Source organism: Suricata suricatta, chromosome 1 (assembly GCF_006229205.1).
Source record: "Suricata suricatta isolate VVHF042 chromosome 1, meerkat_22Aug2017_6uvM2_HiC, whole genome shotgun sequence".
Taxonomy (NCBI): domain Eukaryota; kingdom Metazoa; phylum Chordata; class Mammalia; order Carnivora; family Herpestidae; genus Suricata; species Suricata suricatta.
The window spans coordinates 30,890,562-30,908,348 of NC_043700.1; the positions used below are offsets into that span (position 1 = coordinate 30,890,562).

At 40.9% G+C, this 17,787-nt stretch overlaps 1 protein-coding gene across 1 annotated transcript in view; it reads left to right on the forward strand.

The window, feature by feature from the left end:
- Positions 1 to 17,787, forward strand: part of UNC5D (unc-5 netrin receptor D) — a 443,483-nt gene that overhangs the window by 183,822 nt on the left and 241,874 nt on the right. The window contains exon 2 of the mRNA XM_029950188.1: positions 6,553 to 6,771. Coding sequence (XP_029806048.1) covers positions 6,553 to 6,771 — 219 coding nt within the window. The remainder of the gene's footprint in view (positions 1 to 6,552; positions 6,772 to 17,787) is intronic.

Here is a 17,787-nt window from a genome sequence, read left to right on the forward strand (position 1 = left end):
TTGAATAAATAAATGCTTCACGGCATGTTTTCATGGGTTTTGACCTAACAGAGTTATGCTACCATACATATGGGTAGCAAATAATAAAAACATGTTACAACCAACAGTTCCGATCATGAGGGCTCCAGGATGAAAGTAATGGTCATCATCACAAGGCTCAAATATGAATATTAGTACAAATATTAGGATACCCAGCTTGGGAATGGATGTCACAGAGATTGTAATTATAAATGTTTCTTTTTTGTAAAAGTTTATTTATTTTGAGAGACAGAGAGGGAGAGAGAGAATCCCAAGCAGGCTCTGGCTGTCAGTGCAGAGCCGGATGCGGTGCTCGATCTCATGAACTGTGAGATCATGACCTGAGCTGAAATCAAGAGTCAAACACTTAACCAACTGAGCCACCCAGGTGCCCCACAGATGTCTTCATTTTGTTTGCTGTTCTTTATCCAGGCAATGATGTTAATGTTGCTGGGAGTGGTGGCACATTGTATTCATATAACATTCAGTCATTTACTGTGTGTTTTTTACATATATTATCACACTTTTAACAAAACACTAAAAAAAGTTTCACTAATAAATTTTAATCACTCATTTAAAAAAAAATTCTGATTTAGAGAAGAGAGGGAGGGTGTGGGGAGGGGCAGAGAGAGACTCATAAGCAGCCTCCACACTCGGTGTGGAGCTTGACTCGGGGCTGGATCCCACTACATTGAGATCATGACCTGAGCCAAAATCAAGAGTCAGATATTTAACTGACTGAGCCACCCAGGTTCTCCCCTAATCACTCACTTTTATTAATGAGACAAATAGAACCTCCCAATTAAGTTATTTACCCAAGGTCACAGAGGTAACTCAGAGTTTCAGTCAGATTATTTGATTCTCAAGTTCCTCACTTTTACCAGATATCGTCTTTGTTTTATGGTAGGATTCTTGCTTGGACATTGAAACAAATACGAATGTTTTGTACCGGTGAGAATACAAGCACACTTTGGAGATAGAAGAAGAAGAAAAATGAATGACGTGCACTGCAAATTATTCTTGCGGAGAAAGCACGAAAATAATTTGGGATTTCTCAAAACCTGTTAAAGCTCACCTTCGTATATACTCTAACCTGTGCAATGCCAGCGTCCTTTGATGGTAGTCCAGAGTCTTATAAATCCCCCTTTGGAATGGCTCTGGCCTCCAGTGTGTCCAGTCCTGTTACAGATGAAAAGATCACCCAGTAGACTACTGGCAGTTTTGTAGGGCTAAACATGATAGAATGGCAACACCCTGAACCCAGTCTCTTTTTCTTTCTGAGGTTCACTGTCTCCTGTTACACTCCTTGTTATTTTAATTTGGAGTTTTAGTGGTTAAATATTTCTGTTTAGAGATGAAACTATTTCCAAATGAAACATTGAAAAAGCTTTCTCATTACTTTATTCTCTAGCACTTTTCTCTTTGACTTCTTTGTTTTCTGAGCTTAGTGAGGATGCCTCGTCATTTGATTATAATTAGTTAAACGCTTGCTATGGTATTCTCTCAAGAATATTTTTCACAGGATCCCTGGGTGGCTCAGTCAGTTAAGTATTTAACTTTGGCACAGGTCATGATCTCATGGTTCATGAGTTGAGCCCTGTGCTGGTGGTACAGAGCCTGCTTCAGATTCTCTCTCTCTGCCCATACCCTGCTCATGCGCTTTCTCTCTCTCACTCTTTCTCTCTCTCTGAAAAATATACAAACATAAAAAAAATATTTCTTTTCTCAAGAACTTTTCTCGACTATGTTCATAATATACCCTTTCTGACCTGGAATCATGCGGCACCTGGGTGGATCAGTAGTTTGAGCATCTGACTTTGGTTCAGGTCATGATCTTGCAGTTGATGAGTTGGAGCCCCAAGTTGGGCTCTGTGCTGACAGCTTGGAGCCTGCTTCAGATTCTGTGCCTCCCTCCCTCTCTGCCCCTCCCCCACTCATATTGTCTGCCTCTGTCTCAAAAATTAAAAAAAAAAAAAAAGCACATTAAAAAAATCACAATCCAGCTAACAGGATAATTGTGAGTTACCTTTAAGATGTATATTATACTTAATGAAATCTGTGAGTTACCACACAAATAACATAATTTTATATCTGCTTTTGGTTTTATGAACTGCATTCTGTTCCCATAAGGCACTCAGTGAACATATACGACTTATAAGGGTCCATCATCTGAACTAAAATGGGATTGTGAGTTGATTGGAGTCCGAGACCTGAGTTTAAGCGCAGAGCACCATTTACTAGCCATATGACCATAGATGCGGCACATAATTGAAGCATTTTCTCAGATGCAAAACCAGATGCTTACCGTACCCAACACAGAGTTTCTATAAAGTTTAAGTGACCTAATCCCTTTGAAGGCAAATCACAATAACCTGCAATCATTAGTAAATGACAGTTCTTATTTTTGCTCTCTGCTATCCTAGCTTCCATGTTTTTAGTTCTCCAAAATTCTTTTTCTTTTTAAGTCTATGTATTTATTTTGAGAGAAAGAGAGAGCACAAGCAAGGAAAGGGCAGAGAGAGAGTGAGAGCAATAGAGAGAATCCTAAGCAGACTTCAAGCTGTCAGCCCAGAGCCTGATGCAGGGATTGATCTCATGACCCCTGAGATCAGGACTTGAGCCTAAATCAAGAATTGTAACTTAACCCACTCAGATAACCCCAGTCCAAAATTCTTTAACCCTGAGCATGTTGGAATTTAATAAAGTGAAGCTTAGATCTCTAGCTTTGTTTAAAAAGGAAGATCTAGTTGTAGCTCTGAGGATTATGTCCTGCAAAAAGAACAGACAATCTGACTATCAGTAGCTTCAATAAGTAAATGGTTTCAAAATTTTTTTCTGGAAGTGGATGCCGCATGGTGTTATTTCAGCCTGTAGGTTTTCAGAGCTGGGACCTTTCTGCTCCTCCGGGACTTTCTTTCCCTCTTGATCTTCCCTAGTTAAGATAGGGACAAAAGGGAGAAGGGACGGTACCCACCATACCTATTTCTTTTATTGGGAAAATAAAAGCTTTCTCAGATAGTTTTTCTGTTTATGCCTCACCTGCTAGTTGGTTGTTATATGACTGTTTCTACTTGCAAAGAAGTAAATTGAGTTTATGATTTCTCCAACCTCTGCTGTAAAAGCAGTATGGGAAAAGGCCGTTAACCGGGGCAGATGGCCACCAGCATTTGTCACAGCAGGTTTAAAACATTTCTCGGAATTAGAAGGCAGTGGCAGACGTATTGAGATTATAAGAACATTGACCCTGGAGCCCAAAAGTACTGGTGCAGTCTTCTATAAAACCATTTATTAAGTAAGTTGCTGCTCCCCACCTCTTCAAAGAACAGGTGCTGTCAGCAGCTTCCAAGCGCCCAAAAAGTACCCACTTCACTTCCTCTTATTCCCGTCATATCCCTTTGGCTTGATGAATCCCCTGAGAACTTCCTGAGCAATTGAGTTCTAAGCCACTAGGTGGGGTTGAGGATGGTGGGTATCCCCAGGGCAAGAGGGAGGTTGGTGACCCCCTGCCCTGTGGGGTAGGGAAGGGGTCTCTTCCTAGAGGTCAGCCTGCTGGGAGAATGCAGCCTTCTAGCAACATAAAAGCCATCTAAAGAGCAGGAATTCGATCCTGAGGAAGTGGGGTTCGGGAACAGTGTTAGGTAAACACCACTCCCAACACTTTGCTATACAAAGCTAAATAAATAAGTAATCACTTATTTCTTTGTTGGAAGGATACAAATAAATGGTGATACATATGCAAATATACCGTTACATCTCACCTTCCTACTGCTACCCTTTCTCCCTTTGTTTCTTGTTTTCATGGATCCTGGCCCTTTTCCTATACATATGTGACTTTGACATGGCTTCAATAATAATTAAGATATAATGTTACAGTCTGCCTTTTTATCCCCCTCCTCTGAACATTAAGATTGATTTTTAATGGAGATAGCCAGGACACTTACCTACATACTTTTTGATTCCACTCTCCTGCTCTGTTTCAGATAAAAGCCGAACTTGTTACTTTATTTCAAGGGTATTTATTCAAATAGCAGGAGGGCAACCTAATCGCGTTCAGATCTGTCTTTTGTGAATTGGATAGTTTGGACTTGATGTATCGTATGATCTAGTGCCTTTGTCATTTTATTTATTCTGAATAAAGGTGGCCTTACTGTTTATTTAGAGATAGTTATTTATGATGCTCCCTGTCCCCATTTTAGGAGTTACTTTGGAAATTCGCTCATTGTTACTAGTTAAGTAAAAATGAATCATTCAAAATGTATGCCTTAGGGCTCCCACCATAAGGTTTTGGATATTCCTTATCAGGTGACTCTTTTCTCCAGCAATGAATTACTTTGGACAGAACTCAAGGCCCTGATGGGAGCGGGAGCTGTTTGATGTCCATATAAAATCTTTTAATACCTTTGTCATTTCCTCTAATGCATGGATTTACAAAAGCCTGAAGGGACTTAGTATTTATTGAAGATGGAAATTGGCATGAGCAGTTGGTAACAAAATGGATTCATATATGATCTACTTTATGAAGTCCATTGTAAATGTAATTTAAAACTTTAAGAAAAAAAAAATACACCTCTCAGATTCTGACCTGACCCTTCTTATTCCATGTGGCATATACACATTTCATTTCCTGAGTGACTTCACTGTACTTTTAAGATATAAACTGTTCTCTTGCTATTTCAGGTACATGCTTTATGATGAATTTTTGGTATTTCCAATTACTTACACATGAGCTGGCTTTTCTATTACAAATGGATTTTATTTATTTTTTAAGTTGTTTTAATATTTATTTTTATTTTTGAGAAAGAGAAAGAGACAGAATGTGAGCAAGGAAGGAGCAGAGAGCACGAAGGAGACATAGAATCTGAAGCAGGCTCCAGACTCTGAGCTGTCAGCACAGAGCCCGATGCCGGGCTTGAACTCACAAACCGTGAGATCATGACCTGAGCCAAAGTCAGATGACCAACCAACTGAGCAAGCTAGGGCCCCTACAAATGAATTTTAAAGCTCCTAGTATCTTAAACTCTTTGTTGTGTCAAGTTTTTCACCCCTGAAGTTGATGTATTTAGTGGAGAAAAATAATTAGGAGAGTCAAACTCTTGTTTTAATTCATTGTGGTGGCACACGTGGTGTTCGTTCCCATTGGCAAGACATATTTCTCACAACTCAGTGTCTTTTATTTTCTTCCTCAGACAGAAATATAATTATAGGCAATAACACCGCCTGTGTCCTAGCCCCTCACCCTTTATTTGCATTTCAGAATGCCCCCTAAATCTTAAAATATTACCCCCTTAATATTGTGGCTTCGGTTTGCCTTTGATAGTGCTTACTGAGGTAGGTTATGGACTTAAGCACAAATAGTAAGAGGCGCTGTTTGTTGTCCTGTGTCTGAAGGCGCACCGAGAGCCAGGTTAGGTCACTGGACGCACCTGGCCTCGGAGGCTCCCTCCCGATGAACTGGATTATTCTTCCAATGCTTTTGCTAGGTCTCTTTCCAGCTTCATCCTAGAACTGATTTGCTTTGAATATGAATAACCCTTTTCAGGGTATAGTTGATATAGGTACTGAAATTCTTGCTTTCTTTATTCTTTCCCTGGAATGGCCATAGAAGGCACACACATTCCTCCTGGTCACTTGCATAGTGCTTGGTGTTCAGATCTTGCTTCCGTTGACATTGTGCTAATATACTGGGACTTAAGTCCTGGAGAAGTATAGTGGAGAGGGAGTGAATCAAAATCAAGGTTCTGCTTTTCCCTTTTTATTTTGCTCCTCTCTCCTCATCAGTTCCCTAAATTTAGGGGAGAGTCATGTCCATGTTTTTTGTCTTTGAAAAAAATGTAATTATAGGTCCCAAAGTAAAAGCTTATGGCTATTTTACGGATTTGTTTAGTTCATAGCCTTGAAAGTAAGATTCATAGTATATGGAGGGAAGTGTTGAGGGCAGAGAATTTGTTAGCCATGGGCAAGCAGAACAAAAGTTCATTCCTTTTAGAAGGTTGAGAAAATTGGTTAGGTTTTGAAGAAAACCGTTTCTAAGATAGAATGCCAGCCAATCTCCAGTTTCATCGCTAGAGAAACCATTTGGATTTTTTTTTACCACGTCTAATGCCTGAGTATCCTCCAACAACATTGTCCTTATCCACGCTCATTTATTGGATAACAAAAGCTATTCCTACCATTATTTCAAAGTTTCGAGGCATCTTGGAGCCCACATTGTGGGATGCACTCACCGGACTGGACGCTAAGATTCAGTCTTTCATCCCACAGATACTTGACTCTGTTCTTGCAGCAAAGACCTGCAGACTCACAACTCTGGTTTGCAGGAACCTCCTCCTTCTTATTTTTACTTGTCTAGTGACCCTGAAGGTGTGTCCGCCTAACGGTCCCATGTTATTTGTTCAGCCTCTAGACGAGGAGTCATCGGCCCAGGCTTCACAAGCACGCTGTATTCAGATGATGGATGTTTCTCAGGACAGCTTCTCAGAGCCTGTGTGTGCTGTCCATATGGGCAGCGTTCTAACGGCCTCTTCGATTTTGCAGGAACTGACAACAGCGAAGTCCTTCCTGAGTCCATCCCCTCAGCTCCTGGGACGCTGCCTCATTTCATCGAGGAGCCAGATGATGCTTATATCATCAAGAGCAACCCCATCGCACTGCGGTGCAAGGCGAGGCCGGCCATGCAGATATTCTTCAAATGCAATGGCGAATGGGTCCATCAGAATGAGCACGTCTCTGAGGAGAGTCTGGATGAGCGTTCAGGTAAGAATAGGAAGCAATCTGCAGGTCCTCACGTTGTGACATTGCTGGGGAAAAGTGTGGAAACCAGCCACCTGTTCTTTATTTGAATGCGGTCATATTAGCATCATCCAGGAATATAAGATAAGGTGCAATCGTATGTTTGCATGACTCCACAGCTCCTTGGCTAGTCTACTCGTGGAACACGGGCATCTTAACACCCGGTTTGGGACGGAAGTGAATAATAGTCTCACTGGAAATGCAAACTAGTCACTGCTTTCATTGTCTTAAGTCTAAATATTTTTGAAGGCAGATGTTCCACTGAACACCTTTTTAAACTGCATGATTTCAGTTTCTCTGATCTTTCCTCCTAGATACTATTTTTGGGTACTTCCTTCTCCAGGGTTGGTGGTTTCTGAGTCTTCCTTAAGTTCTTTTGATAACTGGTAGAGCCCCCATGTGGTTACCAGATTTTAATCAGATCTCCAGTACGAAATAATGTAGAGACCTTCTTTATTAGTTTGGCTAATATGGCTGATGAGTGGTGATGATAAGAAAAATGATTGTTACTAGCCGGTGTTTATTGAGCACTTACTGTATACCATGTCTCACCTAGACATTTGACAGACATTATCTCACTGTTCTCACAATAGCCCTTAGGGATAAATCACACCAACCTTACCTTCTTATTGGTAAGGAAACTGAGACTCAAAGACATTAGGGAAACTAGTAAAGGTTCTGCAGGATCTGAAAGCTAGATCATTGGACTTAATACTTCCAAAATTTGTCAGTTGTTAAATTTTAGTGTATAACAGAAAATGTAAATCTTGTGAACTTTGGCTCCTCAGTCTACCTGAAAATGTAGCCTCACTCTAAATCTCATCTGCTCTTACCCAAAATTATTGATTTTATTAGTCCCAACTCACTCTCTAGATAACAGATTTTGAATAAGTCAAGCAGTCTGAGCATAATTAGGAAGTTTCAAGTCAGCGTAACTTGTTAACTATGTACCACTGCTATTCCCTGCTAAAGGCCTATCAGAGTGCTCAAAGGATGCTAAAATAACAAACAGTTATCTCTGAGGCTTGATGCCTGCTGATAGGTGGAAGTTCTTTATGCCCATAAGTGCACTTACTCTTTGGAGGATTTAAAAAGAGATTATGCCTAGTTAGGATTATCAGGAAAAGTGTGGAAGCATTCACATTTGAAAGGGACACTGATGACTATGTAATTTAATTGGGAGTAATAGATGCTAAACTAAATGGGAGAGAGAGGTCTCAGTAGCCTGGAGGTCAACATTAGCAAGTGAAAGAAAGCTTAGTATCTCTTCAGCTGGAAGTTTAATTGGTGGAAGTAGAAAATTGGTGTGGAATAGCAACTGATGGCTGGCAAACTTCATTCACTGGATGGTTCAAAAGGCCTCAAATACGAAGTGAGGAGTTCCTTACTTTTATGAATATCTTGCTGGTGGTGGGGATCGATTATATTGAGGTATGAGAATGCAATGGCTGGAGCTCTGCATTGTGGCATGAATCTGCACAGGTGTTTGGACTTGTAAGAAACATGAATGGACGAGTCAGGAAGCTTGGATATTTCAGTTGAGGGAAAGAACAGTCTGCTTCTAGAGTGGTGGCCACAGAACCAAGAACTTGACTTCTGGTGTGAGAAGCACTTTGACAAATCACACTTAATAGCTGACTAACGGGGGGCACGTGGGTGGCTCAGTTTGCTAAGTGTCTGATTCTGGGTTTTAGCTCAGGTCATGATCTCTCAGTTTGTGACTCTGTGTGCTGAGAGTGCAGAGCCTGCTTGGGTTTCTACCCCCTCTTCTTTTCTCTTTCTCCCCCCCACCCCCAAAAATAAATAAACTTAAAAATAATAGCTGACTGATGGAATGAATGAAGAAGATGGAATATTAATCTCAAAAGAAGCAGAAGGGAGGTGCTATTGATGTAAGTGATTACATTAGTAGGGAGAAAAGGCTGAGATCATTGGACAAGCTGAATTTGAAATACTTAATAAGAGATAATTAAGAGCTGTGGACCTGGAGTTTGTCAAGGTCAGAGATAGAACAGTAGATGTGGTAGTCATCCAGAAATCATGAAGCTATTGAGATGAGTTGTCCAGAGACAATGGGGAATATGAAAAGGAGATGGATCTGGAGAGCGACACCCCTAGGAGTCAGGAAGAGGCTAACAAAGAAGCCAGCAGATTCCAAACAAATGTTAACAGTGTTAAACATTATACAATTCTGAACTCATTTGGGATTGCAGTATAAATGCATAACTTCAAAAGGTAGAGAAACACCTTAAACCTTATCACAATTCCATCTTGCAGTTTGGAACCAATATGAGGAAAGAGAAAAAAATGTGCTTGCTTTAGATACATTGTTCTTTGACCAAAAGCATGCTTAGACTTCTGGAATCTGGATCGGAGAACTGGAAGGGACCTTCATGATAACCTAGTAGCCCTATTTTACAAAATAAAAAATCTTCCGTTCCAAGAGCTACAACTAGTTTATGGCATAGCTATTTCTAGAACACAGATCTCGTGGTTTCTAATTCAGATATGTTTCCTCCTCACTATGAGCCATTTACATAGAGATCCTGCTCTCCTTCCTCATCACAATTTTCACAGATTCCCTTATTGACATAAGGATGTTTTTCAGCTCCTGGCTCATCATTTTCCATCGTGAAGCTGCTTCATATTTCCATTTCCCAAGTTTATAATCCCATAGTTATTCCTTTGGGATTTCTTTATCCCTCATCATTTCTACTGTCTCTGAAGGTCAATTCTTTTTCCTCTGTCTTGTTTCTGGTGCTGTTAGACAAGAGTTTATAGCAATTGAATATATAGCGACATTTCTAGGATCGCAGGTATATAGTATCTTTCTTTTCTTAAAAAACATTTATTTTTGAGAGACAGAGAGAGACTGAGTGTGAGCAGGGGAAGGGAAGAGAAAGCGGGAGACACAGAATCCAAAACAGGCTCCAGGCTCTGAGCTGTCAGCACAGAGTCCGATGCAGGGCTCAAACTCACACACTGTGATATGGTGACCTGAGCAGAAGTCCGACGCTTGACCGACTGAGCCACCCAGGCACCCCTAGTATCTTTCTTAAAATGATTTAGCATAATCCAGGCAAAAGAGAAAGACAAATTCAATCTCTGTGTCAGCAGAATGCCTGCATTTGTGCTCCCAGAATGGGATCTTGACACTCCTTGCATTGGGAGAGACTGAGTCATGAACAAAGCAGCCCCACTTATCTTGGTGTGAACACCAAGGAGGACTCTGAAATTTCGGAGAGGGCAAAAAAAGGAGCAGCATTTGCCACATGAGCAAAAGCCTGTAAAACAATGGGAGAATGTGAAAGGCTTATATATCTTATATTCAATTAGTCCAACTGGAAAGAACTCAAATACTAGTGGCTCAGTTTTATCGTCCAATGTTTCTGGCCTAGATTATGTCCAGTAATGAACTCACAATAGCAGAATCCCATTGGGTAAACTGCTCCAAATGAAAGATAGGAAGAGCATTGAAAATGGCCAGGTATTTTTTTTATACCAGTCCTAGAAAATCCTATATCCTTTCTCATTGAAAGATCTCTTGATAAGTATGGCAAGCCAATTTAACACTGCGCCCTCTTGTAATTTCACAACATTCTGTTTTGTTATTGCTCTCCCCTTTTAACTCCCCTAGCATTGCTAGGCAACTCCATGTCTTGCAGATAGCAGCGTTGATTACATTCTCTGTTTCCATGTAAAAGTCTCCCCTCTCCACTTAAAGAAAAAAAGAACAAAAAAAAGACCGATAAAAAGTCACAAGTTTCAAAGAAACTGGGAAGAACAAAAAAATGTCATAAGTGACAAAAGCTGAAGAGATTATATACCAAATTTTTGTTGAGAAAGAATTTGAATTTTAACAGCTACCTTTTTGAAAAGAATTTAATAAGCACAACCTTTTCTTCCAAGTCATTTTGATTGAATCAATAGGAAAAAAAAGTCTCTCCCTAAACAGTTTTCTTCTGTGTAGTTAATGAAAATTGCTGTCTACTGCACACTGCAGTTATGTTTCCTAAGCTCCGTATTAATCGCAGAATAGTGGAAACCGGAGCAAGATGAGTGGAGATGGAGTTCGCCGAACCAATACATAAGTGCAATTAAGGTTGGGAGCAAAATGGCCTCCGGTATTGAAAAATAGATGCATTACTTCCCCTGGGTTCTTCAATGCGGAGCTCCAGCACAGGGCTGGCTACCTTTACAGACTTAATGGCTTTTGATTGGGTCTGTAAGACAATTCCTCTTGGTCTAGGAGGAGGGAAGGACACCAAGAGGCCAAGAAAGTAGGACCACATTTGAGCAGAAGTAGAGAATTGTCTATGTTCTTTTAAGAAGTTGGTAGTAACTGCTTATCTATCTTTGGCCAACAGAGTCTCCCTTTGAACGCTCCCAGAGAACCCTGATATTCTCTTTACTTAAGATTTTCTTTCTTCCAAGTCCGAATGGGAAATGCATAAGACATGGGAGTGTTTGGAGCAGACACAGAATCTTTTGTATTTTCCAAATTGGAAGCAATAAGTCCTTTCAGTTGTTAAAGCCTGCAAACTGCCTTTGGTCTTTCTGGTAATTTGGCCCCGTCATCTAAGAGTTCAAATAAGAAGAAAAAGGATTGTGTGTTTTCATGCAATTTAGCTCAGAAAACCCAGAGCTAGAGTTCTTTCCTGCAAAAGGCACAATTTATTTGACATGAGTTACTGTGTTTGCACAGACATGGCTATACCTCTTAGTAATGTACACTTTCAGTTCTCTGCACAAGCCAAGGGGTCCTCTTTCATTTGTTTTGCCTCATTTCGTTTGGAAATATGGGAACTCTTCTTACTTGTGATTTTCCTCTGTTGACATCTGGAATTGAGAGGTAATCCCTAGCTAAGAATCACGCCCCTGAGAAATGGGCAGAGTACTTAGTAGCAGAGAAAGTAAGAGATTTACTGTAATAAACAGGCAGACACACACACACACACACACACACACACACACACATACACACACACATACAGAGAAAAGAAACAAGAACCAGCAAAACCCATCCTTGACAATCAAGGTAATGTAGCCTGTGGGAAGCTTGAGTTATCAATAAGCTAAACCACTTCTTTATTGTTCAATAAAAACAGAAGTTCCCTTAACAACGCTCCGTGGTTCTTATCTTATTCTACCTTGGAGATATTGAACTCTAATGAGTGAAATAATGTGTATTCCAATGTGTATGGGAAAAGTCTCAACTCCGGTAAACTAATATTTTTCTTCTTAAAGAATATCATTTCAGGGCTTTCATTGTGTGTGATTTCCTTTTTAAACAACTGGAGTCACTCTCTGGGGATAAAAGGTTAATGGATTGTGTTGAGAAAAGGGAGAAGAGTAGAAATAAAAATGTATTAAATCTTTAAAGTTTGTATCTAAGAACTTTGCTGTGCTGGTGATGGGGATTTGAATATAGTTTTTTCCAGAAAACCATTAATTTGAAGTTGCCTTCAATGATTCACAAATCACCAAGGTACATTTGGAAAGCCTATATTTTAGTCCACATAACACAGAAAAAAACCCATCTCTCAAGTGTTCCATTGACAGTTTGTAGGTTTAAAACTCACTTTTATAGAAATGTTCTCCCATCCCACCCTGGATTTCATCTTGCTCAATACCGTGCTTCTCAGAAAGGACTGACATATTCTTAAAAGGTTTTCATGAAAATCCTATGCATTCTTTCCATAACCTTGTGACAGAGTCTAGAAGACTTTGTCTCTTGTGTCCAGTTGAACTTTACCTACAAAAAACCGGTGGCCCTTTACACTCACTCCATCCTTAGCAGAGAGAGAAAGCAGCTCACCATTTATGTAATTTAATAACAATTCCTGGTAGGGACCAGAGTTTGTTGTAAACACTAAATTCTGTACAAATGCCCTTACACATTTTCAACTTTTTTTGTTCATACAATACTCAGAAGCATGTTTATTTGAAGTAGGAATTATAAGAATCTAAAAGAAACCCTGAAGACCATGTGGTGGTTAAGGGCATGGGTGTCGGTGTTAGACAATACCGTGTTGGTTTGAAATCTGGCCCTCACTTTAACTAGCTTCCTCCTACCTCTGTGTCCCCAGCTGTAAGAGAGCAATAATTATATCTATCACACAGAACTGCTGTGGGGAGTCCGGAGTCCCAGGGCCTAGTGTAAATACAGCAAGTGCTCAATCCAGGTTAGCCTTCAAAAGGATAGATCTGAAATTGCTCATTAATATTCTGTTTTTAATGGGGCAAGTGGCTGTTGATTACTCTTCCAAAAGCAATAGAAATTTGTGAAGTTACATAATTTCAAATAGACAAAAGGACTGGTCTTATTAACATGCCAGTAACTGTCTTGCATCGAATAACTTTTTACTGGCTTGTGATTCACTCCTTCGGTTTACATTCAGGCTTCCTGTTCTCCTCCGAGCCAATGGTAGCAGCTGTGGGAGGCAGACGTTGTATGACGTGTGCCCTGCCCTCAGGGCATGATCTACTCCCCGGAGGTAATTTGAGTGACCGCAGGAAACAGAAGTAGGTTATCCAGGCAGTTGGACATCACAGCTATTGCCCGCCATGCTGTGAGTGGGATGTCCCAGTGAGTCATTCGCAGGGTGCTGTCCTCTAAATCACCCTGCCTTGTCTCCTCCTGGCTCTAGAGTTTCCCTCTCCCTGCTGTCAGACAACACTATCCAGTTAATTTGCTTTCCTCTGCTAGACACCTCTGTACTGATTAATTCTAATCTCTGGTGTGGAAGAAACTGGAGAGCTTGAGTGTATTCTTAGTTTCTGTACTTAACTCTGAACTTGTGCTTCTGAGGAATACGTGGAGTAGTTATTATCTAGGGAAAACTAAAGAGTATTCATTAGCCATCGCGCACATTCAAAGGATGACTATTTTTTTTATCAAAATACATTTTAATCTTGTTGCTAGGATGAAGTGGCAAAAGACATTTAGCCCTAATTAAGCATCTGCCAGGAAAATGAAATACAGTTCTACCTTTTAATTATCTGCATTTAACTTACTATTTTCAATAGCATGTTGGCCTGAAGATATCTAAGGTCCCCAAAGAAATGGAGGCACACTTCCGTGAAAATGCTTCCCTACTATGTCAGACTTCTGAAACTTCAAATATGTGTCCAATTTGTGTGTCCCTCCCAGAGCCTTGGTTTTAGACATCACACGGACTGGGTAAGGAGCGAGCCTTCACGTCCCCGGTAGAATGGCATCCATCCCCAGAACCTCTTGCTGCTGTGGAGGCTGAGCAGCCCGCCTTGTGCGGTCCTGTGGTGCTTCTCTTGTCATGACAGTTCTCGTGCTGCCTTGTTGGGGCAGGTTGATGTCTCCCCCATTTAGGATGTAAGCTCCTAGAGGGCAAGAATCTTGGTCATCTATTTTGTCACAGTATCATCAGCTCCTGGCGTAGTGGAAGGCACAATATGATGTACTCAGTTTTTTTTTTTTCCCAAATAATACACATTGTACACTGTATAACATCTCTGATGTATATCCTATGATATGGGATCTGTGACAAGGTAAGCATAGAAACGATAATAACATGATGTTAAGATGAAATAAGGTAATACATGTGATGACTTTAATAAAAGTAAAGGGCTATAAAAGGGTGTAATAATCAGCAATGATGATAATAATGCTTTTCAGAATGTGGGGGAAGCTTCTTATTCAAGCATTATTTTTAAATGTTTATTTATTTTGAGAGAGAAAAATCACAAGCGAGGGACAGGCAAAGAGAGAGGAAAAGAGAATCCCAAGCAGGTTTCATGCTCAGTACAGAGCCCGATGCAGGGTTTGATCTCAGGACCATGAGATCATGACCTAAGCCAAAATTAGGAGTGAGACTCTCAACTAACTGAGCCACCCAAGTACCATGATGCATATTTTCTAGGCTCTAGCCCTGGACTAGTAAGAGGCACATGAAAAATACTTCTTTGTAGAAGTGGTGGACTTCCTTCCTCCAGATGAATATGTTGTTTTCTGTCTTCTCTGGAGACCATGGGTACGAAGGGACTATTTTACAGCCAAATGCAGGCCTCAGAGGGGATGCAGATACCTCGGTAGATGATGGTTTATTAGAGAAGGTTCTTGAGTATGAGGCTGTTGCTTTTCAAGAGGAGTTTGATTTTTTCCTTTTTCTCTCCAAAGAATTGAGGAGGGCCCTCTGCCACTCATGAAGTTGTATTGGAAATAGTTCTTTGGAGCTTTGTCTTTGGAGAGCAGTTTACTCCTTCTTTTGTTTAATCCCTAATCGTGAACCATTAAAATGTGTAAAATGAAGCACGAGGGTGGTGAAACAGAGCTGAGCTGCCCCAAGGAAAGGGCACAGAGCAAAAGTTGGGGAGACAATTCACCAAAACTTAGTTTGTTGGGTTTTTACTTCTTCTGTGTGGTTTTGGGACATGAGAAATACTCCAGTGACAAAGAGGGATCCTTGAACCTCTTTTCTTGAAACTTAGTAATTCAGTTTAGCAAAGGCAAGTATCTTGCTACAGAGAACTTTTAAAAGATTGAGGTACATGACTCTAGGAGGGGTGGGAAGCATCAGGGAACGATGTCAAATTCCTCCCTAGGTGCCCATCACCAGGTGTATCCGAGAGCAGGCTGGCAACAATAACCATGGCAGGATGCCACTGATGGGCTTTGTGGAAGTGTGATAATGAGCAGTAGATAAAAGGTGTGGGACAGCTGGTAGGCGCTGGGCTGCGGTGGGCATGGTGCTGAAAGTTAAATACTATTCCAGACTTCTTTCTTTGCTCCGGAACAAGTCAAGACTAAGACTTAGAGCCCTTTTTTTCAACATTGGCCAGGAATAAATGATTTGCCTTCTTTTTCTCTCACCAATGCCTTCCTGCTGTCTTCTGTATTTCTCTTCCTGGAACACTAACACAGTATACCTTCAATTAGTTTGAAAATTCTGTAACTTTTAGTCTCCCAACAGGATTAGACCTGCTAAGAGTAACTAGTGTTTTCTATCTGATAAATAAGGGGATTACAGCAATAACTGCTGTCAGCATTTTTCTCATTTAAACAAATAAAGCTGACAAATGATGAAGGTCTGTGCTGCTCTGTTATGTTTAGAACATGCAGAGCAATTATTCATCTGCTGCCAACATTAGTCTCCGTACAACCAAGCCATCCAACAGCGTCGAAAGCTTATTAGCATATCAGTCCCATAGTCATATTTTTATATTCTGTAAGACGCTAGTCCATAACAAAGGCTGATGGTTATAATTTACACAATAATTTAAAGGGTTGGACTTTTTTGTGCTTATTAGAGTTACACAAGTTACCAGATGCAGTGCTGCTTTTATTTATGAGATGTCACCTTCTGTTTGCCTGGGGTTTCTGCTCCTTTGTCTCATTTCCCAAGAACAAGTTAGCTGCCGTCTCTTAAGATGTTGAAGTAGATGGCCATCCCTGCAACGCTATTGGATGAACTTCAGCGGAGGGGAGTGGGAGGAGGTTTCCATAAATAGAGCTGCTTTCCATGGATATTTGTCACATGCACACTTTGTGTGTGTGTGTGTATCACTAGACAGAGCTATAATGGAGATTTGAGAGAGAATATACTATTTAAAACTTTTTTATTCAGTAGAATTATTTCTTGTTATGGTAGAGATAATAAGATACAAAATGTTCATGATTTTCCAAGAGTTCTCCTAGAGGGAATGATTTGACAAGACTGAAGACTTCATGTTAGAAAAAAGGTCTCATCCAGACAGTGTATTTAGCTGGGTGGGGGTGGAGGTCATGTCACTTATGGCCTTTTTTTTTTTAATGTTTTTTTTTAAGTGTTTGTTTATTTTTGAGACAGAGACAGAGCATGAGTGGGGGAAAGGCAGAGAGAGAGAGAGGGAGACACAGAATCTCAAGCAGGTTCCAGGCTCCAAGCTGTCAGCTCAGAGCCCAATGCAGGGCTCGAACCCACAGACTGTGAGATCATGACCTGAGTTGAATTCAGGTGCTCAACCGACTGAACCACCCAGGCACTCCTATTTTTATTTTTTAGGTCTATTTATTTATTTTGAGAGAGATACAGAGCATGCATGTGTAGGTGCAAGTGGAGGAGGGGCAGAGAGAGAATTCCAAGCAGGCTCAACGCTATCAGCACTGAGCCTGATGCGGGGCTTGATCTCACGGACTGTAAGATCATGACGTGAACTGAAATCAAAAGTCAGATGCTTAACTGACTGAGTCACCCAGGTGCCCCACTTGTGCCCTTTTCAAGGAGCCTGCTACCTTGATAGAGCCTGCAGGAAAATCACACTGTGTTTGAATATAGTTGATTTATATTCATTGGGCTGTTTCAGTCTGATGGGAAAGTCCCTGTTAAGGACTTGTAACTGAGTGGTCCTAATGTTGCAATTGTGACTTCAGTATTGTGCTTTCACCAGCAGTTAGTCTGAAGGAGGGGTTGCAGACTTCTCGACATGGGGTAAGATAAGGTCAGACCTTCATGGTAACTGTCTGTGGCCTATGGTTTATGCCTCCCCCAAACAAACATGCAGCTGTCTGTCCATGTGACCATGTTTAGTTTCTGTACGTGACTCTCTGACATGTTGGGATCTTGCTGACCCTGGAGGGACATCCTGCCAGAGGGCTCCCTAATTCCTGGAGAGAGCCGACAGCTTACCCATGAGAGTGCCTTCTATATGCAAACCAATCGTCCAGAGCCCAGACCCCTATCCACTTTTATTAAGCTCTTTGCTCCAGGGCAATACTCCCCTGTCCTCATCTCAGGACCAACTACCTGACAACTGGGGACAGGCATTGCGTCCCTGAGTCCACTGAAATGATTCAAACTAGACAATTCTACACCTGTTTACCGGGTCCGGAGTCTTCCCATGAAAACCACTAAAGGCTCTTTCTTGCTCCCATTTTCCAGTGCCCCTTCTGCCTCCTAGCTTCATCAGGTGTGTTTTGCATCTTGTTTCTGGGGATTTGTGAGAGTAGATGTCCCCTTTTGTGAC